Genomic DNA, 21,980 nt, shown 5'->3' on the forward strand with positions numbered 1-21,980 from the left:
AAAAAAAATATATATATATATATATATATACATCTTTCCAAATAACTAATCTATTATGGCCCATTCAGTCATACACACAAAAAAACCCCAAAACAAACAAAAAAAACTAGAACATCATACTTCCATATCATCAAAACTGTTAAGAGAAAATTTCAAATGTGTGCAAAACAGTTTTGTTCTTAATGTCATTATAATCTTTTAGTTTTAAGTTTAATTTTGAGAAGTGGAAAGCCAAAAGGGGAAAACAAAAACAGAAGCAATAAAACACAAAGAACTTACTAGTAAGTTCTTAACAACCAACCACAAATTTCACATCAATCCCCTGAAGTGTGAGGACATGATTTTGAAGAATAAAAATAAAGGCATATATAAAACGTATGCAACTTATGCTTCACATATCAAAAGTAAAATATAGATATTCAGTAGGATCTCACCTACATTAAATGTAATATAAAATATTGACAGAGGTTTAGTCTCTGGAAAGATTACAATGATTTTTCTTTCTTTTTTCTTGTTTTTTAGACAGTCTAAATTTTCTAAAGTTAACAATATTTATTTTAAAATTGGAGAAAAACTTAGATTCCTTCCTGAAGCTAAAATATGTTCTTTCTAGTAGAACACCATCATTGTGCCAAATCCCTGGAAAGGAAACCTTTTACTTTCTATCTTTTGAGGCAACAAAAACCTGGTTTAACCCAAAGCATAATAAATCTGTAGAAAAAAGAGGTCATTTCAATATATAAAACAATTATTTGCTGACTTTTTAACTACGCATAGTATCACATTTTAATCATCTCAAGGGAGAGGGAGGGGTATTATACCTATTTCAGATTTATACCAACTAAAACCCCAGTTAAATTATCAGCAGCCAAGAATTGAATTTGTGCCTTCAGATATCAAATCAAACATCCTTCCTGTTATACCACACCTACGTCCCTTGTGGTAATAAAAATTATATTAAACTATCTGCCATCTATCCTCACTCCTTGAAAATGATCCACAAATGTCTATTTCAAGAGTCTCAGACATTTATTTTTTAAGCTGCTACCTTCAAATCTCAATCTCTGTCAGAATTTCTTATATCTCAGAGAATATAGAAAAAAAATCAGAAAATAAAATGTTAATAATAGCTTTCCTTCTCAAAGCATTGTTTTGTTTTTACTTATTATTAGAGTATGAACCCCCAAAATAACCAGTGGGAACAGTCAAAAGTAGGTAGCTGTGCTCATAAACAACTCCTTTACCATCCTACAAGAGAATGGATCCAGATAGAGTATTAGATAAACTTTGTATGCAGCTTTGAGACAGTACGAAAAGAACTAGTATCTGAGCCAAGAAGTGAAAGAGAAATTGAATCAACGGTTTTTGAAGGCAATGCTTTTGTATTTTAAATGGAAAGTTGTTTCTTTTTTAGTTAGAAAACTCTCCAACATTCATATCTCTTTTTTCCCCGCCTTTTCTAATTATTTCTATTTTCTTGGCTTGTTGGAAGCCAAGGAAGAGGAGGTGGGGGCAGGATTAAGCAGTGGGTATCACAGCATTTCATTTCAAGACTAGATTAAGGTTACTACATTAAGAATTTCCCACATATAGTCAGCTAAACTGCTACTCCTAGGAGATCTGCAGAAAGAAATGTGGCACACTTTCCAATATTGACAGCTAAGTACTCAAAAAAACTTTTCTTAGTGCACATTCTAGGGACAGCTCCTCGTCTCATTTCTTTTTCTTTTAGTCTTTGTTTATGTAGCAATGGTTTTTTAGCTTTAAGCTTCCTTACTTTTACTCAAAAAGTAAACAGGTAGTTGGGGAGAAAGGAATGAATTGATGCAGAAAAACTGTTTTATACCACAGATACTTTTTGGTGCATTTTTTCAAAAGTCTGTAACTGTCCTGCAATCAACATTGTGGCTTTAAGAAAATATTAAGCCATAAAAACCATTCAATAGGTTGAGTGACATAAATAACTTCCTACTACTATGAACATACTTAGAAGAATGTATGAGATCAACATTGTATTTAGAATTAAGGCTCACAACTTTTGACATTCCATTTATCATTTATATGTATGTTCCACTTTCAGGATTTAATTTTCCAGAGTTTAGGAGAAGGGGGCAGCTAAAGATAAAGAAAGGGGGAGAAAAATACCAAATATGACAGAAAATTAACTTCTGAGAAATAACCACATAAATGAGGCAGTTTGCTTGATCTTACATTTATTTAAATAAATCACGTTTTATCAGTGCCAGTGAAAAACAGCAGCTTTCTTTTATCTTTTGAAGCAGACAATTACAGGATGATATATATCAGAAAATAACCCCCAAAAAGCACACTTGTTCCAAAACAAATATCCAAAAATCCAATGAAGCTGCCCAGTGACAGCCACTAAAATAATCTTCTCTGTATTATTTTCTTTCAGTCATTTTAAAAATAAGCAGCTAGCAATCCATCTCTAGGCACTGCCGAGATGAATTTGCCACAAAAGCCACTTATATTTTTAGAAGCCAAAGTCTTGACAAATCAGTTCCTAAGAACATAATTTGTTACACATCGAAGAAAGCCTGAAAACACAGACCTTGGCTAAAGAGGCTTCCGTATCTTTTTGTAACCTTTCCAAATGTAAGTATGTGGGAAGAGACCCATAAATTTAAGTCAAAACCGAACTCTTAGAATATTTCCAATTTAAAATACATTAAAATGTGGTCTTTGAAAGGAAATGAAAATGGCTTTTTAAGCATATGAAAAGTTGCTCATCATCACTCATAAGAGAAATATGAATTAAAAATGAGACACAATTTTTCTGCTATGAGATGGGTATGTAGGGGTGGGAGAGGGTAGTTTAATAATTCACCCCGTGGAGAAACAGGCATTCTCACACCTTGTTGGTGAAAGCATAGAGTAGTATCACCTCTTTCGCAGGAAATTTGTAAATGTCTACCAAAATTTAAATTCCACTGTGCCTTGGATCCACAATTTCACACTGAGGAATTTATCATATTCATGTGCACAAAGAACTATGTACAAGTTTATTTACTACAGTATTACTGGTAGCCTGGAGGAAAGCTCACTGTCATTCTGTACTCTGTGTGTATTTACCTAGTCAAAAAAAATTAAAATTTGAGGGGGACAGAATGTGATCTATACAGTTTAGAAATTAGAAGTGTTCTGAACTCCCCTACAAAGGAAATACTAAACCACTCTACACAACATCATGCCAGATTCTTGCAATAAAATGCTATGTTCAGATGACTTGACACAGCTGCATTAGTGAAAGCTCCTTATCACAAGATTCCTTTGGCCCTTTAATAACCAAAACTCCCTGCTGAAGATCTACCGTGGACCCAGATTTTACTTCACAATAAGCAGTGTTTCAGAAAGATTCCAATTTATTCCTCACAAAAACAGATCATATATAAATGTAACTGTCACTCTGAGAGACAGGACTACATTATGCTGCAGACTTAATACAGACTGAAAGCATGTTCCTCATGTCTTCTCCAGCAAATCCTGCCAAATGGGCGTCTGAAATGTCCTATTGAAACAGGTGGTGTCTGAACAGAATTGGATTTCTGCCTATAGAAACCCTAGTTTTAACAACTGCTGTGGTTAGTTTTAATTTTCAGTCCTCAAAATTAACTGCTTGCCAGTGATTCAGAAATAGACTGAACAACATGTTTAGACTTTGCCCTGTTTAATTGAGGAAAAGAAGAAAGGAAGGAAGGAGGGAAAGAAGGAAAGACAAACACATGCACCCAAACACTCTATCACTATCCCTGCAAGAAGAGAACCAAAGCAGACCACTTAATTTTCCAGGTCAAAAGAAAAGGGAACGATTGTAAAATAAACTCAATTTTCCAAAGACACTTGCCCCTTTTGTTCTTCCTCCATAGAGATACAAGGCTGCAGTCACCTTGCTAGACATACATATGAAATCTTCTACAGGAACACAATGCTTTGAGAAGCATTTAATCTGCTAGAAATTTAGTATAAAGAACAATGGTAAGAATCAGTAATTCTTGTAGTGAAAACTTAACATATTAAAAATGATATTCCAAAGAGACCTGAAGTTGCACTTTACACAAGCAAAATACAAATAGCCAGAGTATAATCACCCTGAAGAAAAATACTATGGACTAATCTTTAAACACAACACAAGTCCATCAACATACTGGCCACACTAACTGGTGCTAAACACGCTTTCCTGTGAATAAATGTATTTAGAGCAGTTTACACTAAATAACAAATATTTTTCACTGTACCTTTCAGTCCCTGATGTAAAGTTGGCTAAGCACCTATTGATATTCTAAGTCAGTAATCCAAGTAAAAAGAACCAAGGCATTAGGTATCTACCATGCAATCATCCACACACCATGATTACACATCTCCTGTGAGGAAAACACGGCCTTATGTTTCACAGCTGAAAACCTGGGATTCAAAAAGATGCAAAGACTCTTCCACGGTAACCCAGCTAAAAGATGATAGATGAGGCTTTCCCCCCGCTAAATCTGTCTGACTTTAAAACTTTTCCATTGTATCACACTCCTTCCCAACCAGAAATCCAGACAGACAAATCACATCTTGGTGATCTGATATACATTGTCTAATACACTGTATATCTTTGCTTTGCCCATCCCCCCAAAAAAAGCTCACCTTATTTTATCCACTGTCTTAGAGTAATGGGTGCCAAACCCTTCTATGCTGTTTTTCAGTATGACTGAAATTCCAGCTACCAAAAAGATGATAAGTGAATAGAGAGAAAACCACCTATTGTGATCACAAGCCCTTTAATTTCAACATCCTGATGTGCACAACTTGAGAATTTCTGATCCAAAAGGGATCTATCGGTGCATTTTTCTTAGTGCAAAATAAATAGAAATATCTTGGCAGAATAGACAGGTGTTTCTCAGTGGGACACAGTTGGTCTTTTTGTTTAAAATTAAAAGACACATTATGTTTGTCCTTGCCCTCAAAAGTTTATTGCTCATTGCTCCCCTTCCTACTACCAAAAAACAAACTGCCTTCCTTAGTAATATCATAAAATAACACGTATAAATAAAAATACATACATAAATATATATAATAATAAATATAAGTAATATTTTTAAAAGAAGCTCTCAAGTTGTTCTTTTCCATTTTCTAATCCCTACCCTCTACTTTTTGTTACTTAGGGCCTGACAGGGACTAGGTCCTAAACCAAATCCACAGCTTCCTCAGCAAGTTCTAAGAAGGTCTCTAATTTAAAGAAAACTACGTTCAGCGTCCTGCTAAAGAAATCATTCTGTATTGCAGTAGTCTAAGAAAATAATGCTTAAAGCTAAATGTGCCCTGCCCACATATTGTTTTAAAACAAAAATATCCTTAATATTAGGGAGCTATGCAACAGAAGAGCACAGGATACATTTCTTGTAAAGAGGAAGTACACCAAGATTTCTTCAAGACTACTTAGAAAATAGCTACAACATTAAAATATATTTAAAAATCCAGTGAAGAAAATGTTATTGACCAAAAAAAAAAAAAAGTCACATAGCTATCGATTTATTAAATAGAAAAAAGTCTGCAATGTTTCAAGATTCTTTGGCAAAAAAGTTGCTTGGAATTATTTTCTTCTAAGAACTAAAAATTGGCTAGGAATGATGGCTCAAACTTCTAATTCCAATACTATGGAAGACCAAGGCAGGAGGATCATCTGAGGTCAGGAGTTGGAGACCAGCCTGGGCAACATAGTAAGACTCCACTTTTGCCCCCAAAAAACAAAAATAAAAAAATTATGTGAGCATAGTGGCATATGCTTGTAGTCCCGGTTATTCAGGAGGTTGAGATGGGAGGATGACTTGAGCCCAGGAGTTCAAGGTTATAATGAATTTGCATCACTGCACACTAGCCTGGGTGACAAAGCAAGACTTCGTCTCTAAAGAAAATTTTTTTTAAATCTGAAAAGCATTTTCTATGATACTGGCAGATCTAAAACAACCTTTCTAATCTATTGAAAAACAAAGTTCAACTTTCAATAACGCTGTATACATTTGGTTTAAAAGAAAAGAGTGAAAGAGCGGAACCACAGCCAAATACTATGTTTACTCCACTCAGGCCTCAAGTTATAAATAATGATTACATACAGTATATATGAAGAAGGAGGTCAATGTTTTCCTTAAAAGGTAGAACATGCACATCTTTGTCACACAATCTTTAGGTATAAAGAACACAGCATCCCCTCTCCTTCCACCCCAAAACTCAGGACAAAAAAAAAAAGTTTATCTGAAGAGACAGTGGTGAACAAAAGATTTCTAGTGAAATCAAAATGGCTCATAAGTTAGTGACACCATGATAGGCTGCATTAATAGTAAGGCGAGACAATTGTTTATGTGTCCAATATAAATAATATATTGCAGTAAAAAATCTAGATAAGCCTAAAAAATGTTTATTAGTCTACTGTTTTTTTTTTTAAGATTTCTATAGACAGTTACTTTGATCTTATTATATGAAATGGGAAGAATTTGTGTAATTTCTACAATTTCAAATAAATGTTTTAATATTTATTTTACTACAAGATTCACTGTAATTAGGCCCTTAGGGAACATGTAATATTTCCAGTAGCATATGCCTGAAATAGTTCACATTTCACTTATTATTTTAGAGTTGTCAAGATACAATCTAATTCTAAAAGGAAAATATCAGCCAGCTTCAAACTGCACTTAAACACAAAAAAGGAAAGCTAGAAATCAAGAAGGATCATTCTGAGATAAAAGCTGAGTGGAGCAAAAGACGAGAAATTGACTAGAGACCTTATCAGGATGCAGTGTGGCACTATGCTGTTATCACTAACTGTAACCTCTCCTCCAGCTCACAGGCAAGTTCGAGTACTCTGGGACTAAGTGGTTGCTTTGAAAAGGTCTTATGTCATATTTACTTTCTCCTATGACCCTTATCAGAAGCCTGTGGTACTCACGTTCCATAATTCACACCCTCTAATTATCTACCCAACTCCATACCCAAGAGGGATCATCAGAAGTGTAAAATGTCACCCTCAAACAAACAAAAATAACAAGTGTGATTAGGATGTAACAATGGTCCAGCTGATTGTTAAGGGCGTAGGCATAGGTAAACAGCATCAACACTGTTCTTGTAACTATAAGAAGAAGACAATGGGGTTATTTTTTCAAACAGCTTCTTTATTAAACATTTAATAAGTCCCAACTTTAAAATGAATTGTGCTTAGCCAAGCATGGTGGCGTGCGTCTGCAGTTTCAGTTACTGGGAAGGCCAAGCGGAAGAGAGCCTAAACCCAGCAAGTCAAGGCCATGGTGGCCGTGGTGTGCCACTGCACTCCAGCCTGGGTGACAGAGTGAGACTCCAACTCAAAACAAAACAAAACAAAACAAAAAAAGTTGTGCTACTAAAAGCCTATTTCTTCTTGAAGCTCAATTTCCCCATAGACTACTCTAAGTAGTGGTATATTTCCAAAACAGATGCACCAAAACCTATTTAACCCATAATCTATGGACAAATAGTACAAGTGAGGAATGAAATGTACTTCAAATGCATATTATAGTTCAGTTAAAAGGACAGGAGACTGGCAAAACAGGACTCAAAAAGCTGGGGTCCACATAACCCCAAATGTTCACACAATTATATATGGGAGATTTTCTCATGAGAGGAGCCATAGCTTTTCTAAGGTTCTCAAAGTGGTTGTCCATGACCCAATAGAAGGGAAAGAATTTTTATGCCACAAAAGAAAAAAAAAAAACACACTTTCCTATATGCCCTCAAGCAGAGTTTATCTTGACAGATTATGGTCTACACGTGCTTATAGAAAATTATAATATCATAGATACAAAACTATACTAAAACCTTCCAGAAAAACTTAGTGAAGAGAATCCTAGAGTAAAGAACATATATAAAAATATTGGTCTAGAGAGCCTACATAAGATGACACAGAAGCTTATCTGACACAGGAGCCGATGATACCAATGACACCCAGTGTAAAATAGATTTTGACCAATCAAGTGTTTGTCTGTACAGTTGACTTGGCTACAAACATTCCAAATGTTTATGTTTGCAAGTAACTTAAAATTCTTTTCCATCCTAGCCAAATCACAAGGGTAAAAATGTATCACATCTTCATTATCATGATCTTAAAAAAGAAAAATCCCATCTTTTACCTACATAAAATTCAAACACACAAAAATGTCTCTTTAAATGACCCAAACATGTAAAGTGAGGGGATACATCTTTTCTATTAACAATGATCAAGACAGTATGGACAATTCCTCCTTATCTAATTGTTGATGGGACTTGCAACTTAACCTAAAAGTTTCTATACACTGATATAACAAAGTTCAGAAACATTGTTCTCTTCCTAATTGAGGATAGATAATTGCTTGTTTGGCTTTTGCCTTTTGTCATAATAAATTTGAGCTGCATAGTTCTTAAGGCTGTTTTAATTAATCGTGTAATTTCAGACTCATATCTCAATATTGCTTGCCTGCCTCTTCATCTCAGACCATGAGTCCACAGCTAAACCATTAAGGTACCTCATTCCTTTCAACTCTCCTAAAACCTCATTATACTTCTTAAGGTACTAACAACCGTTTTTTATAGAAAGGCGTTTCATGAGAGACTGCCACTTACTCCTCCTGCCTTCAGCAACTTTCTCCTGAAGTCCTCTGTGGGGTTATTGAAAGTTAGCTTTTCACAGCGGAGGTGATTCACTGGTGGGTGGCCTTCAAGATGCAGGAATAAGTCATAATCAAAGCGGACTTTCCTAGGTTCTTCCTGGAGGTTGAAAAAAAAATTAAGACAGAAAGCAGATAGTTAGGCATAAATAGACATTTTAAAAGCAAAGTTTTACTCCTCATAAGGAATTTTTAAAAAGACCTAAGACATCTAACAGCTTTACTGTCAAATTAGTACTGGATGAAAAATGATCATGAAATTATCTACAAAATAAAATGGAAATATGTGATAAATTAGGTTTTTTTTTTTTAAATGTTAGGAGAATATCTTAAAAAATGAATTCCCCATATTCCCCACCAACTCTCATCAAGTGGAGACACCACCAACACAACCACCCTAGAAACCTAGCACATTCCTTCCTCTTCCCTACCCCTCATACCTTCCATCAAGGGTTATCCATTTCTTCTCCTAAATATTTCTTGAATGAGTCCTCTAACCCTTACTCCCATGTTCGTTCTCATTGCCCAAACTACTATAAACTCTCTCCTCTAGTGGGGCATCCTACTTCAGGATACATTCTCTTCAATTCCTCCTCCATTCAGGCCTCAATATTTTCTATTTGAAACAAAAATCTAGTCATTTTCACTTCCTAGTAAAAATCTCAACAGCTTCCAATAGCCACTAGTATAAAAACCTAAACTCATTTGAATTCCATATAAGGGCATTCATCATACGGCTCTTGGCTTCATACCTGGTGGGGTATGCTGTTCATCTGATGGTCTGGCAATATACTGCCTCCGGTGGCTTCCCATTACCTACTGCATACTAAGTTAACTCTGGTTTCACTAGTTTTACATTGTTACCTTCACTGTCTACCTTCATTCCTCTACCTCCTGCTTTACGTGGATAACTCATCCTTCCCCACTCAGATTTCACTTTTGAGAAACCTTCCTCGGACTCCACTCCCATCTCCTCAATGTCTCTCCTCTATGCTGCGTGCACTTCCCTCTTGTCCTTGCTACGTTATAGAACAATTGTCTATTTCCTATTACCCTACTAGATCACACGATCGTTGAAAGTAAGAACAATGTTTGAATCATCACTGTTCTTAGTACCTGCACATAGTAGAAATGCAATAAATACCTGTGAATGACATTTTCCTGAACAAAGAATGAGGGGGACAAAATAGCATCCTATGCAAAAGAACACAATAATTGTAATTTCATAAAACCCAGGTTCAACGCTTAAGCCATTATTCATTAGGTGACTACTTGCCCCTCCCTACACATTGATTTTTAGCCACCCAAGGTGAAATGAAGACTCAGGATAATATTGGTAACTAATATATATGTTAACATTCATCTCATTTGCTTCTCACAGCTCTCCTGTTTTGTTGCTATATTACTAACACATGCTGAAACAAAGCGTCTTGAATCCATTCCTTTTTTTTTTACCGGTCAGGATGGCTATTGTTTTTTGGGGGGTTTTTTTTTAACCAATATTTTTTATTATGATGTTGTGGGGTACAGTTAAGGGTTAAGTATAAAAATACGTTTCATTCAGGCACCCTGTTGATAAGAGGTGTTTCCCCGTCCCCAGAAAGATATTTGCTACCGTTGATCCCATCTCCCTCCCCCCCATAGTTTCCCACTACTGTCAGTCATTTTCTTATAGTATTACATTGGATGTTCAAGGTCCATTATATGAGTGAGAACATGTGATACTCAGATCTTTGTTTCTGTGAGAGTTACTCAGTATAGACTCTAGTTCCATCCAGGTTGCTGCAAAATTCATGATTTTGTTCTTTTTTATGACTGCGTAGTATTCCATCGTGTATATGTACCACGTTTTTTTAATCCAGTCCTCTTTTGATGGGCAGCATGGTTGCTTCCAGGTTCTTGCTATTGTGAACAACGCTGTGATAAACATACGTGTGCAGGTATCTTTTTTATAGAGTGATTTGAGTTCTTCAGGGTATATTCCCAGTAGGGGGATTGCGGGGTCATATGGGAGGATATTTAGAGCTTTTAGGAATCACCACACTGCTTTCCACAGAGGTTGCACTAGTTTACACTCCCACCAACAGTGTAGAAGTGTTCCCTTTTCGCCACACCCTCTCCAGCAGCTGTTATTTTTTGAGTTGTTGATAATTGCCATTCTGGCTGGAGTTAGGTGGTATCTCAGTGTGGTTTTGATTTGCATCTCCCTGATGATTAGTGAGGTTGAACATTTCTTCATGTGTTTGTTGGCTGCTCAGATGTTTTCCTTTGTCAAGTGTCTGTTCATATCTTTTGCCCATTTTAAAATGGGGTTGTTTGAATCCATTTCTTTTGACTCAAAAGTCTTAGTATCTAAAACTTTCAGAATATAGGCATTACCTACTACAGATTCATGGCTTCCACCACCTCATCCAAACATCCCCAAACCATAGTCTCTACTCATTTTCTCACTACCGCTTCACTTCCACTATAATCTAGTGTGAAACTTATACTCTTTCCCTCTTTTATCAGCATGCCATTCTCTTCTGGTTTCCTCACAGTACACTGGCCATTCCTTCTCAGTCTTTTTCACAGGTTTCTTCTCTTTCTTCAGTGATCCTTAAATGTCTTTTCTGTTTCTACAAATTTTCCCAGGGAGATGACACCCCTTCACAAGGACTCAGTTTCATCTATGTGACAGTGACTCCCCTAATGTATCTCCAGCCCAGTTCTCATTGACTGCCACATACAGTCTTCCACACACTGATGCATAACAGCATCAGATTTTTACATTATCTTAAACTAAAGTTATCTTCATCTGTCTTTTCTCCTGTCTTCTGTCTCTTGGCAAACAAAAACCATCCCCATTTTTCCTTCTCCCTCACTCACTACAGTCATATTTTCTCCAAGTTCTACTCAGTATTCCTCCTTAGGAACTCTCAAATCTACCCCTGTTTTCTCTTAGGCATTACCATTGCCTCAACTTAGAACTGCACCATTCCTCCTTTGTTCTCCTTCCTGTTTTTGAACTTACCTCATTCTACTTCCCTCAATAACAGGAGAGTGATCTTTTTTTTTTTTTTTTTTTTTTTGAGCTGGAGTCTCACTCTGTCACCCAGACTGGAGTGCATTGGCTGCTCCCGGCCACCGCAGCCTCAACCTGCTGGGCTCCGGCGATCCTTTGGCCTCAGCTTTCCAAGTAGCTGGAACTATAGGCACGTGCTACCACGCCCTGCTAATTTTTTGATTTATTGTAGAGATGAGGTCTTGCCAAGTTGCCCAGGCAGTTCTCGAACCTGCGGGCTCAGGCAATCCACTCATGAGAGTGATCTTTCTAATACAAAACTTAGATTATGTTTTTCCATTGATACAAAAGCTTTTAAGGGGTCATCATTTTCTACAATAAAATCCTATTTCCTTAGGATAATCATCACAATCTCTTACTACCTTTCTTGCATTTTCTTTGGTCTCTTACTGTATTCTCTCCTTCCAAAATTTTGAAATACTTGGAGTTCCTCAATAAGTACTTCATATTATCTCTTTCATTTTGCCTTTCACAATCAGTCCTTCCCAGGCCTGAAACGTGCTCCCTCCAAGTATACCTCCCCCTCCATTTCCAGATTAATGCAAATCATTACTCAAGACCTAGCTAAATCATTAACTCCTCTGGAAAGACCCCCCCCCACCCTTCTAGTATGATCTGAATTAGACATTCAGACATTCCTCTTATAACATTGCTCCATTAATGCAATTATCACATTGAATTATGATCACTTTTTACTTATCTATCCCTCTCCTAAATTATACAACAGCAAATGAAACCTTAAAATTAACTTAAAAGGAACATAGATTTCTGCCATATACCTGGGAATATAAACTGGTAAAACCTTCTTGGTAGACATTTTCGCAATATCTACTCTCACACTAAATGCATACCATGTTTGACCCAGTAACTCTACCTCTAAGAATCTCTTCCATAGAAATATTCAAATATAGGTATCAAATATATTATGACATGTACATGGTAGCATTGTTTACAATAGCAAAAAATTAAGCATGATCTGTATCATTACCATGGAAAACCATTCGGGTGTTTAAAGATACTGACTTGGAAAGGCATATTGCTAAGTAAATAAAGGTAAGTCACAGAAAAATAATAAATCATGTCCCTGTCAATTTCTCTGTAGAAATACATTTTATCTACACAAATACATGGGGGAAACTTGGGAAGCCTACCCCAAAGAGTTAACAATTATTAAATGGAGCCAAGGAAATCAAACTTCTATGTTTTAATCCATATACTTGTACTAAAAAATACGTACTGCTTTGTACTTTTTTAAAGAGAAAAATATATTGATGAATATGATTACCAGAATAAAAAGAATGAGGTAATAACAACATCATTTTATAGTCTCAAATAGTCTAAGATGTTAAAACAAAACAAAACATCACTTTTCAATCACAATAAAGGTAAGGACCATAGAAAGTGACTATTTCTCTAAATCCCAAGTATAATTATGTATATACAATTATACACACATTAATACAAATATATTATATATTTAAGTATATAAAGGAAATTTTATGTGTATGTGTGTGTGTATGTATGAAAAACAACCCATAAACTTGTGGTCTGGCCAACTGAATATCTTCGCTTAGAGAGTAGTCATCAATATTATGTCAATATTATATCAATCTTCTCAGAAAGATTTTTCAAAGTTCAAACAAGAAAGCATGTGCTTGTTCTCTATATAAAACTAATACATTTTCTAGAGGTGGAAATCTGTTTTTGGCAACATCAAATTACCCCTCTCTCACTCGGCAGAACTTCAGTCCTTGACATTTACTCATGCACTTTCCCTGAGAACAGATTGAAAGAGAGAAGCATGGGATCCTTTCAAACCTAAAGTGCCACAGTCAGCTATGTTTCAGTATGCCTTTCGGTTCAGAGTTTCTGAAACACACATGATTCTCAGAGAAATGCCTGTCTCGTTGAGCACAAATACAAAATAAGACAGAAAAAACACACACAAACTCAAGCAAAGTACTAACATTCTACCACCCCTCTTGACTCCAACAGTTAAAATACATAAGCAGAAATGAAGACAAGCTCAACAGAGAAGCAGGGAAAGCACAAGGCTGGGGATGGGACCAAGGACAGGACAATATCTTTAATATGTAGAACTAGGACTCTTCCATCATCGCATGGAACTCTTTTTGCTTTTTCTCATTCCTACAAAAATGTTAAATAATACTTTTTTATAAATCATTGCTAAAATGGATATTCATTCCTCAAGACAGAATTGAGTAAATGTCAGGGATAAATAAAATGATAAATATGCCAAAGTAATGAACATTCTGGAACAGCCTAGACCTATCAAATTTTTACCAATTGGTCATTTTGCTAAGAAAAGAAATAAGAAACATACCCAGTTGGACTTTGAGGAATAAGCCAGACGCAGAAAGACAAGTACTGCATGAGTCCATTTATATTAATATTGTCATATTAAGGACATGGATTATTATAATTCATATGCATTTATATCAGGTAATTAAAGTAGTTAAAATCATAAAATCAAAGACTGTAATGGTAGTTACCAAGGGCTGGAGAGAGGGAAAAATGGGGAGTTATCAATCAACAGACATTAAATTTCAACTAAGTAAGATGAATAACCTCTAGTGATCTGCCCTACAACATTGTACCTATAGTCAGCAATAATGTATTGTATACCTAAAACTCGTTAAGAGGCTAGATCTCATGTTAAGTGCTTTTACTATAAGAAAACAGAAGCTGGAATTATAAGGGGGAGAGGAGGGAGGGAGGTCTGGTATGGCAATTCATGCCTGTAACCCCAGAACTTTGGAAGACTGACGCAAAAGGATCACTTGAGCCCAGGAGTCTGAGACTGGATTGGGCAACATAGTGAGACTTCGTCTCTATTTTTTTTAAAAAATTATATTGAAACTTAAAAAGAAACATATCTAGCTCAGAAATCCAGATCAGAATATAGCAAAAATTTGTTTCTTAAGATACTCTGAGAATATCAACTAAAAGAGGTAGCAAAGCAATAATTACCTTTTTAATTAAAAAATCAATAACTTAAAAAATACTTAAAATACTATACCCTTGTACTCTCCACTGAGATTAAAAAGATGTTAACACTTGCAACAAATTTGCTCCACCACTTTCTTTAAAGAAATAAAATTTGATACGTGTAACCTTCTCAATCCCTCCTCTCCCAGTAACCAACCATTTTAAGCTCCTGTGTTGTCATTCCAGCACATGCTTTTATACTAAATATGTGTTTCCTTAACACCTTTACTTGTTTCAGTATTTTATTTTAAAAATACACAAATGATACCAAAACCATATACATATACTTCTGAAACTTTTAAGACCTTGCCATATTAAGGACTGAATAGCATTCTATGGATTATTAAGTCACCATTTATTGATCAACATCTTTCCATAAGGTCAATTAGTGGTATTCTACTTTTTTCATATTACAAACACTGAAACATACATGTTTCATTGTGCACACTTGAAAGGAGCAATCATTATTAAGAATGACATCTTCAAGAAAACCTAAAACTAGAAAATAAAAATAAACTAATCTGGATACCAACCAGAGAATCTGCTTAACAGTAATCAGCTTAAGGATCTATTTTACAATGGCCCCAAAGGAAGAACTGCTTTCCATTAATATGCTGCTTTCTTCCTTCTTATTTTAAGCAACTAAAATCCCTCACAAAGTAAATACTATGCCTTATAGTCATAATAACAACCAGCCAATGTGCCCTCAGTATATTTTGTTTTTTACCCTGCTTCACAAATTTCAAGAAAAATGATTAGCTGAATTTGCATGTGTGTATGTGTGGGTTAGGGGGTGATATTGATGCCTCTGTTCCCTTTATTTGTTCTCTTTTTAAATCTAGTGTGGGGGGAGATTTCCGTTATTGCTGTAAATCAGGAAACTGGGCAATTCAGGAAATAGATTTCTCTGTTCAGTTGAGAACTTATAAAAATGACCTCAAAAGTTAACATCAAGACAAGAGAGAAGATACTTTACTGCATCATTATTTCCAAACTGAAGCCAGTGCAATGTCAAATTAACGTAGGTGGCATAACCATAACCATTATGATCCTCTCACAAGAGATCATAATTGTCCACCCCCTAACCTCTTTGAGACAAGAACTTCTCTGGCTTGAAGGCTTAGATTCTTGCAAAGATGTAGTCCAATCCCTAAGTGATATTAAAACACTGGATATAAGGATGTGACAAGAGGGAAGAAAAACACCATCTGATCTTCATTATTTAAACTTTCTAAGATATTAAAAAAGGGAACACAATACCCAGCAATACCCCTTCTGGGAATATACTCAGAGATACTCAAATCATTCTACAAAAAAGATACCAGCACATGCATGTTTACTGCAGCACTATTTACAATAGCAAAAACAGAACCAACCCTGCTGTTCTTTGAAAATGGACTGGATTTTTAAAAAAATGTAGTACATATACATGATGAAGTATTACTCAGCCATGAAGGACAAAATCCTGGACTTCACAGAAACTGGATGGATTTAGAGTCCATCATACTCAGTGATCTATCACAGAAACAAAGAACTAAAAACCACATGTTATCATTCATAAGTGGGTACTACACATTTATCAAAATACTACAAGAGAGGGATCAGCAGTAGCAGGATACTTCCAGGGGAGGAGGAGGGAGCATATAACATCACTACTTCATCCTAAAACAGGGTAAGTGAGGACCAGTGGGAAGCCCAAACTTCACCTGCACGTAGACCACTTATGTACCTAATCCTGACTTGATTCCCCACATCTTTAAAATAAAATAAAGAAAAAATAAATAAAAATAAAAGGGGGAACATGGAGAGTGGAGACACGAGGAATGGAGACATAGGGAGTGAAGAAAGACTCTAAATTTCTTTCCATAAACACACCCAATTAAATTAAAAATACATGGGGGGGGGTCTGTAACAACACAAAGGGTACTGGTCCTAAACCAGGGGAAGTAAGGACTAGTTGGAGGCCCAAACTTCATCTGCATGCAACCTACTTGTATAGCATCCAGACTTGTATCCCACATCTCTACAATAAAATACAATTTTTAAAAAAGAGGTAAAAGGAAAAAACACATTAAAAATGGGCAAAGGATAGTCATTTTTCCAAGAAAATGAACAAATGAACAATGAGCTTATGAAAAGATGTTCAATATCATAAGTCATCAGAGAGACACAAATCAAAACCAAAATGAGATACCACTTCGTACCTACTAGGATGACTTTAATAATAAAAAAGAGTGTAACAAGCATTGGAGAAATTGATGGTGAAGAAAGAAAACAAAGAAGCTAAAAAAGTCAAAAACTATTTTCTTAAGGAAAATTCCTCTCAAAATAAGAAACATCAGTACATCAATGTAAAGGCATCTCACGTGAGCATCTCAAGTCTGACTTGCTGAAAAACATGTGAACAATTCAATTGCATCACCACTAAGAAAGGTAATCATTCTAGCAAAGAGTTATTGTTTCCAAGGCATAGAAACTAAGAGTTAGCCGGGCTCGGTGTGGCTCAGCCTGTAATCCCGTGCCTTTGGGAGGCTGAGGTGAGTGGACTGCCTGAGCCCATGGGTTCGAGACCCACCTGGGCAGGCGAGACCTCATCTCTACTATAAGATCAAAAAATTAGCCGGGCATGGTCGTGTGTGCCTGTAATTCCGGCTACTTGGAAGGCCGAGGTGGAAGGATTGCCGGAGCCCAGCAGACGAGGCTGCGGTGGCCGGGAGCGGCCACTGCACTCCAGTCTGGGCAACAGAGTGAGACTCCGACTGAAAAAAAAGAAAAAAAGAAACTAAGAGTTTAGTCAATGGAAAGAAAGATGTAGGTTAAAAATCTGGTTTTAACACTTTCTAATTTGCTAAATTGAAGACTGAGCCTTCTATAAGCTGACAAAGCCAGTGTGATGCTGTTCCAGTGGATGGAACTACACATTAAAGAGTGGCTTATCCACGGTTCTCATACTTACTGAGTAAAAGAACCACTAGGAGGACTAGCAAATATGCAGGATTCCTAGACCCTGCTCCCAGAGGCTCAGATTCTGTAGATCCATCTGCATGGGGTCTGAGAATCTCATTTCCAAACTGTCCTTGGGTACTGCTGATGCTGACGCAAGGACCATACTGATTGGGGATACCATGACATTCTATTTGCTCAGTTCCTTAAAAGAGAAAACAAAGCGAATTACCTCACCTTTGGGCAAGTTTTATAAACTACGATATCTTTGGAGGCAAAATAAGGAGCAACGTGCTATACTACCTAGCATTTATTAAGTGCTTGCTTACATGTGAGGCACTGTTCTAAATACTTTACACAGATTTATTTTAACTATAATTCTAACCATTTTATGGGGTAGCTACTCTTATCTCCCCATTTTACGAATAAGGGAAGTCCCACAGAGGTTGAGCAATCTGCCCACTATGAGAGTCTGTGTGTTTTGCCACACGTGCACTGCAGAAAACTTTAAATCCAGTAGAGCCCATAATAACTCAAGTTGAAATAACTGTATATATGTGTCATGTTTTTATATCAGTTAAAGCTAAAATAAGATTATTCTGTGTGAGCCTCAAAAATTCTAGAAATATGGAAATGAGAAAAGGAGCATTTTACTGAAAAACCATCATTCCTCTGTTCTATTTTACAAACATATATTAACCTTTCTCAAAATGGTAATCAATCGTCTCTTTAAGGGAACATTTAATGAATTTCATAGAACCTGACTGCATATAACTGAAATTATCTTTTTTAGTCACTTCCTCTATAATTAAAAGTAATGATAGCCAAAATTCCTAGAAGACAAATTTAACTTTTATTTTTAAATCATCTAGTGATAGAAGTGCTTATGAGCCAAAATTACTTTAAACATCATGTGGTTAATGGAGGATCTTCTACTTGAAAGATTAATGGGTAAAGATTACATACCTTGTTTTTAAAATAAACCTCAATTGGCAAAATGAAACCAGCATACCCAGATTCTTCTACCTTGTAAGGTGGATCTTTGCACACTGCAACATTAAAAAAGAAAATAGGCAACATGAGAACAATAGACAAAAAGATATTCTTTAAAAGAAAAAAAGAAAGAAAAGAAAAAATTCCATTCTACCATCTAGATCACACCCATTTTCACAGCCCCTTGCCAACCCCCCAGGTGGGTCTCTGAAATATCCTTTATTTCTTCTCCAGAATCTACAACAATAATTTTTCCGGTATAAATCAAATTTGTAAGTTATTTATTCAAATCTTGGTGGAGGATAGCTCATTATATAACTCATTATTGTCAACCATGATCATTAATGAATGCATTTCAGTTATCACCCTGCCCTACAGCTTTAGGGAGACTGAAGACAGCACCTTTTGACCCAAAGCTTGAAAAGAACTATACGTTTTCTAACAAAAGTACTATGTCTAGTCTTTTATATAAATCACTCCCCACCTTAATTCTTCACTTATCTGAGATGTCCTGATTTCTATGCCACCCTCTTTTCTTAGAAAACTCAAACCCAGAATTTTTCAGTGTTACTAATCTCCATTAAGACCCAGAATCTCCCCCTTTCCCTCCTCCCTCTCCAAAAGAATACTTATTGAAACACCAGTATGTATAAAAACACTTATCTAATCACATTATAAGAGTACACAAGAAACAATAAGGTTCTTTTATTTTTCATGGTGTTAGAAGGAAGCAAGACTGTTAGGCAAGCTCTTGGGGAATAAGAAACCCTAAGAAGCTAAATAGGATTTCATTCCAGTAAAATTTCCATTAAACCAAAATCAGTCACAAGCCAACTGGTTAAGACTGCATTTTGGTAGCATCATCAAGTAACAATGTGCATGCTAAATATCAAGACCATGCATCCTGACACCCCGAATCCTATTGAGCAGTTCCAGCTTACCTGTCCCTTTGTAACCTATGCTTTACAAAACTCCTATGCTTTATTCCAGTGCACTGAGTCCTCCTAAATGTGCTCAGCATTTTCCACCCCATGCCTGGTCCCCCCTGTTATTCCTTCCATCATACCTCGAGGCCACTCTTAGTATCCTCTGCTAATTCAAATCCTACTTTCTTCACAAGGCCTTCCTAGACCACAAAGGATTACCATCTCTTCTCCTTTTATCCTCACAAAGTATTAACTCTCTGAATCACTGCTTTGACACTCAACAGAGTTCCTTATGACTATATACTCAAAAATCTCATCTGCTAATTTCTTTTCACTTTTGAAGGACAGAAAGAACGTTTACCTCAGGAAGAAAAAGAATATCAGGGCTCAGGTACGGCAGTCAACACACTGGGTACCAATCCATAATCCACGTCAGACTAGGCAAGCTACCTCTGCAAAACTATTTTGCCTCTCTGAACGTTGGTTTCCATTTCTAGACAGTGTAAAGACTAAATAGGGTGATTTTTTGTGGACAGAATATTTGTATCTCCCCAGATTCCAAAATTTGAAGCCCTAAACCCTATTAGTGATAGTAGGAGGTGGTATCTTTGGGAGGTGATTAAGTTCTGAAGTTGGAGCCTTCAGGAATACAGTTAGCACCCCAGGGAGCTCTTGTCCCTTCCTCTATGTGAAGACATGGCAAAGAGATGACAGTCTGCAACCCTAAGGAGGGCCTTCCCATGAACCTGATCATACTGGCACCCTGATCTCAAACTTTCAGTCTCCAGAACTGTGAGAAGTAAATGTATGTTGTTTACAAGTCACCCACGTATGGTACTTTGTTAAAGCAGCCTGAACAAACTAAGACAATGATGTATGCAGAAGATCCAACACAGGGCCTGGCACAAATAAGTTCTCAATAAATGACTGAAGCAAGGCAGGAAATCTAACACTAAACTACCCAGTTGTTATAAAGCCTTTTTGGATGAAACTAAAAAGGATGCATCAAGTAGAGAGTCCTAGGTTTGGATCAGAAGACTCAGGTCCACAGCCCTGGATTAAGGATTCTCTAGACAGCCTAGGTTTCCTTATCCTTTAAAGAGGAGGGGAGGTACCATATACACATCTGAAGGCATGACCATCAACATGTAAGAAGACAATATGTGGAGAAATAAATGCATGAGGTATTTTAAATACAGAAATGATAATGTGCATGAAAATTGGTTAAACATTTCGCAAGTACAAATATGGTTCCAAAAAGGTAAACTGAGGTTCACCTTAGGAAATTTTCTCCAAACTGAAATCAGAAGTAAAATCAGGAATGAAGCATCTGACTTGACCTTGTAAGTTCTTTTAAGATAAAAATGAAAAAGCATAAGAACCCAGAGTGAGCCGGGCTCGGTGGCTCAGCCTGTAATTCTGCGCCTTTGGGAGGCTGAGGTGAGTGAATTGCCTGAGCCCGCGGGTTCGAGACCTGCCTGGGCAGCGAGACCTCATCTCTACAATAAATAAAACAATCAGCCGGGCATGGTAGCACATGCCTGTAATTCCGGCTACTTGGAAGGCTGAGGCGGAAGGATCGCCAGAGCCCAGTAGATCAAGGCTGCCGTGGCCGGGAGTGGTCACTGCACTCCAGTCTGGGCAACAGAGTGAGACTCCAACTCAAAAAAAAAAAAAAAAGAACCCAGAGTGGCTTCAGTCTTGCATTCACTTACCACCTGCCAATCTATCATGAATATTCAAATACCCCGAACACTGCGGAGAAGTGGGAGTGCCCACTAAATACACTGGGCTTCCTCCACCCGACATCAGCTAGAAGGCTAGTATTACACCCATGACATTTCCAGGCTGCCGAGCCCCTTTTGAGAACAGCAGTTTCAGTGTCCAGGTTGCTTGGGATTAATCACGCCAGTGTCATTTGAAGGAAGTTTATTTTGTGGGCTGCTGCAAGTGCCAGGGAAGGTATAGCTGTTCCCCTATACACCCTTTTGTATAATTCATTTTCTCTCTTCCGAATGCAAATTGTTCCCATTATAAGAAACAGCTGTTAGTGAGCACATCTTATATATAGTTGATGGTCTTTGGATTTTTCCCCCATCCCTTAAAGAAATGATCTTCTATGTATTCATATTCTATAAAAGTGTGGTTTAATAAGACACTTTACCAATTCATACCTTAACTATTTTTAAATACAATATTTTCATCACTAACAAGTTGTGTCTGTAAGGCATCCTGAGTACTTAATTAGAAACAAATAAAACAAGAACTTTTTATACAAAATAAACAGGCCAAGCCAGGCTCGGTAGCTCAGCCTGTAATCCCGCACCTTGGGAGGCTGAAGTGAGTGGATTGCCTGAGCCCGCGGGTTCGAGACCC

At 36.7% G+C, this 21,980-nt stretch overlaps 1 protein-coding gene across 1 annotated transcript in view; it reads right to left on the minus strand.

The window, feature by feature from the left end:
• Positions 1–21,980, minus strand: part of MLLT3 (MLLT3, super elongation complex subunit) — a 122,479-nt gene that overhangs the window by 95,039 nt on the left and 5,460 nt on the right. The window contains exons 2-3 of the mRNA XM_021709425.1: positions 18,652–18,789; positions 8,626–8,769 (exon numbers count right to left, since the gene is read on the minus strand). Of these exons, the coding sequence (XP_021565100.1) occupies positions 8,626–8,769; positions 18,652–18,789 (282 nt within the window). The remainder of the gene's footprint in view (positions 1–8,625; positions 8,770–18,651; positions 18,790–21,980) is intronic.

Source organism: Carlito syrichta, unplaced genomic scaffold (assembly GCF_000164805.1).
Source record: "Carlito syrichta isolate Samal-C Ts95f unplaced genomic scaffold, Tarsius_syrichta-2.0.1 Scaffold222500, whole genome shotgun sequence".
In the NCBI taxonomy this organism is placed as follows: Eukaryota; Metazoa; Chordata; class Mammalia; order Primates; family Tarsiidae; genus Carlito; species Carlito syrichta.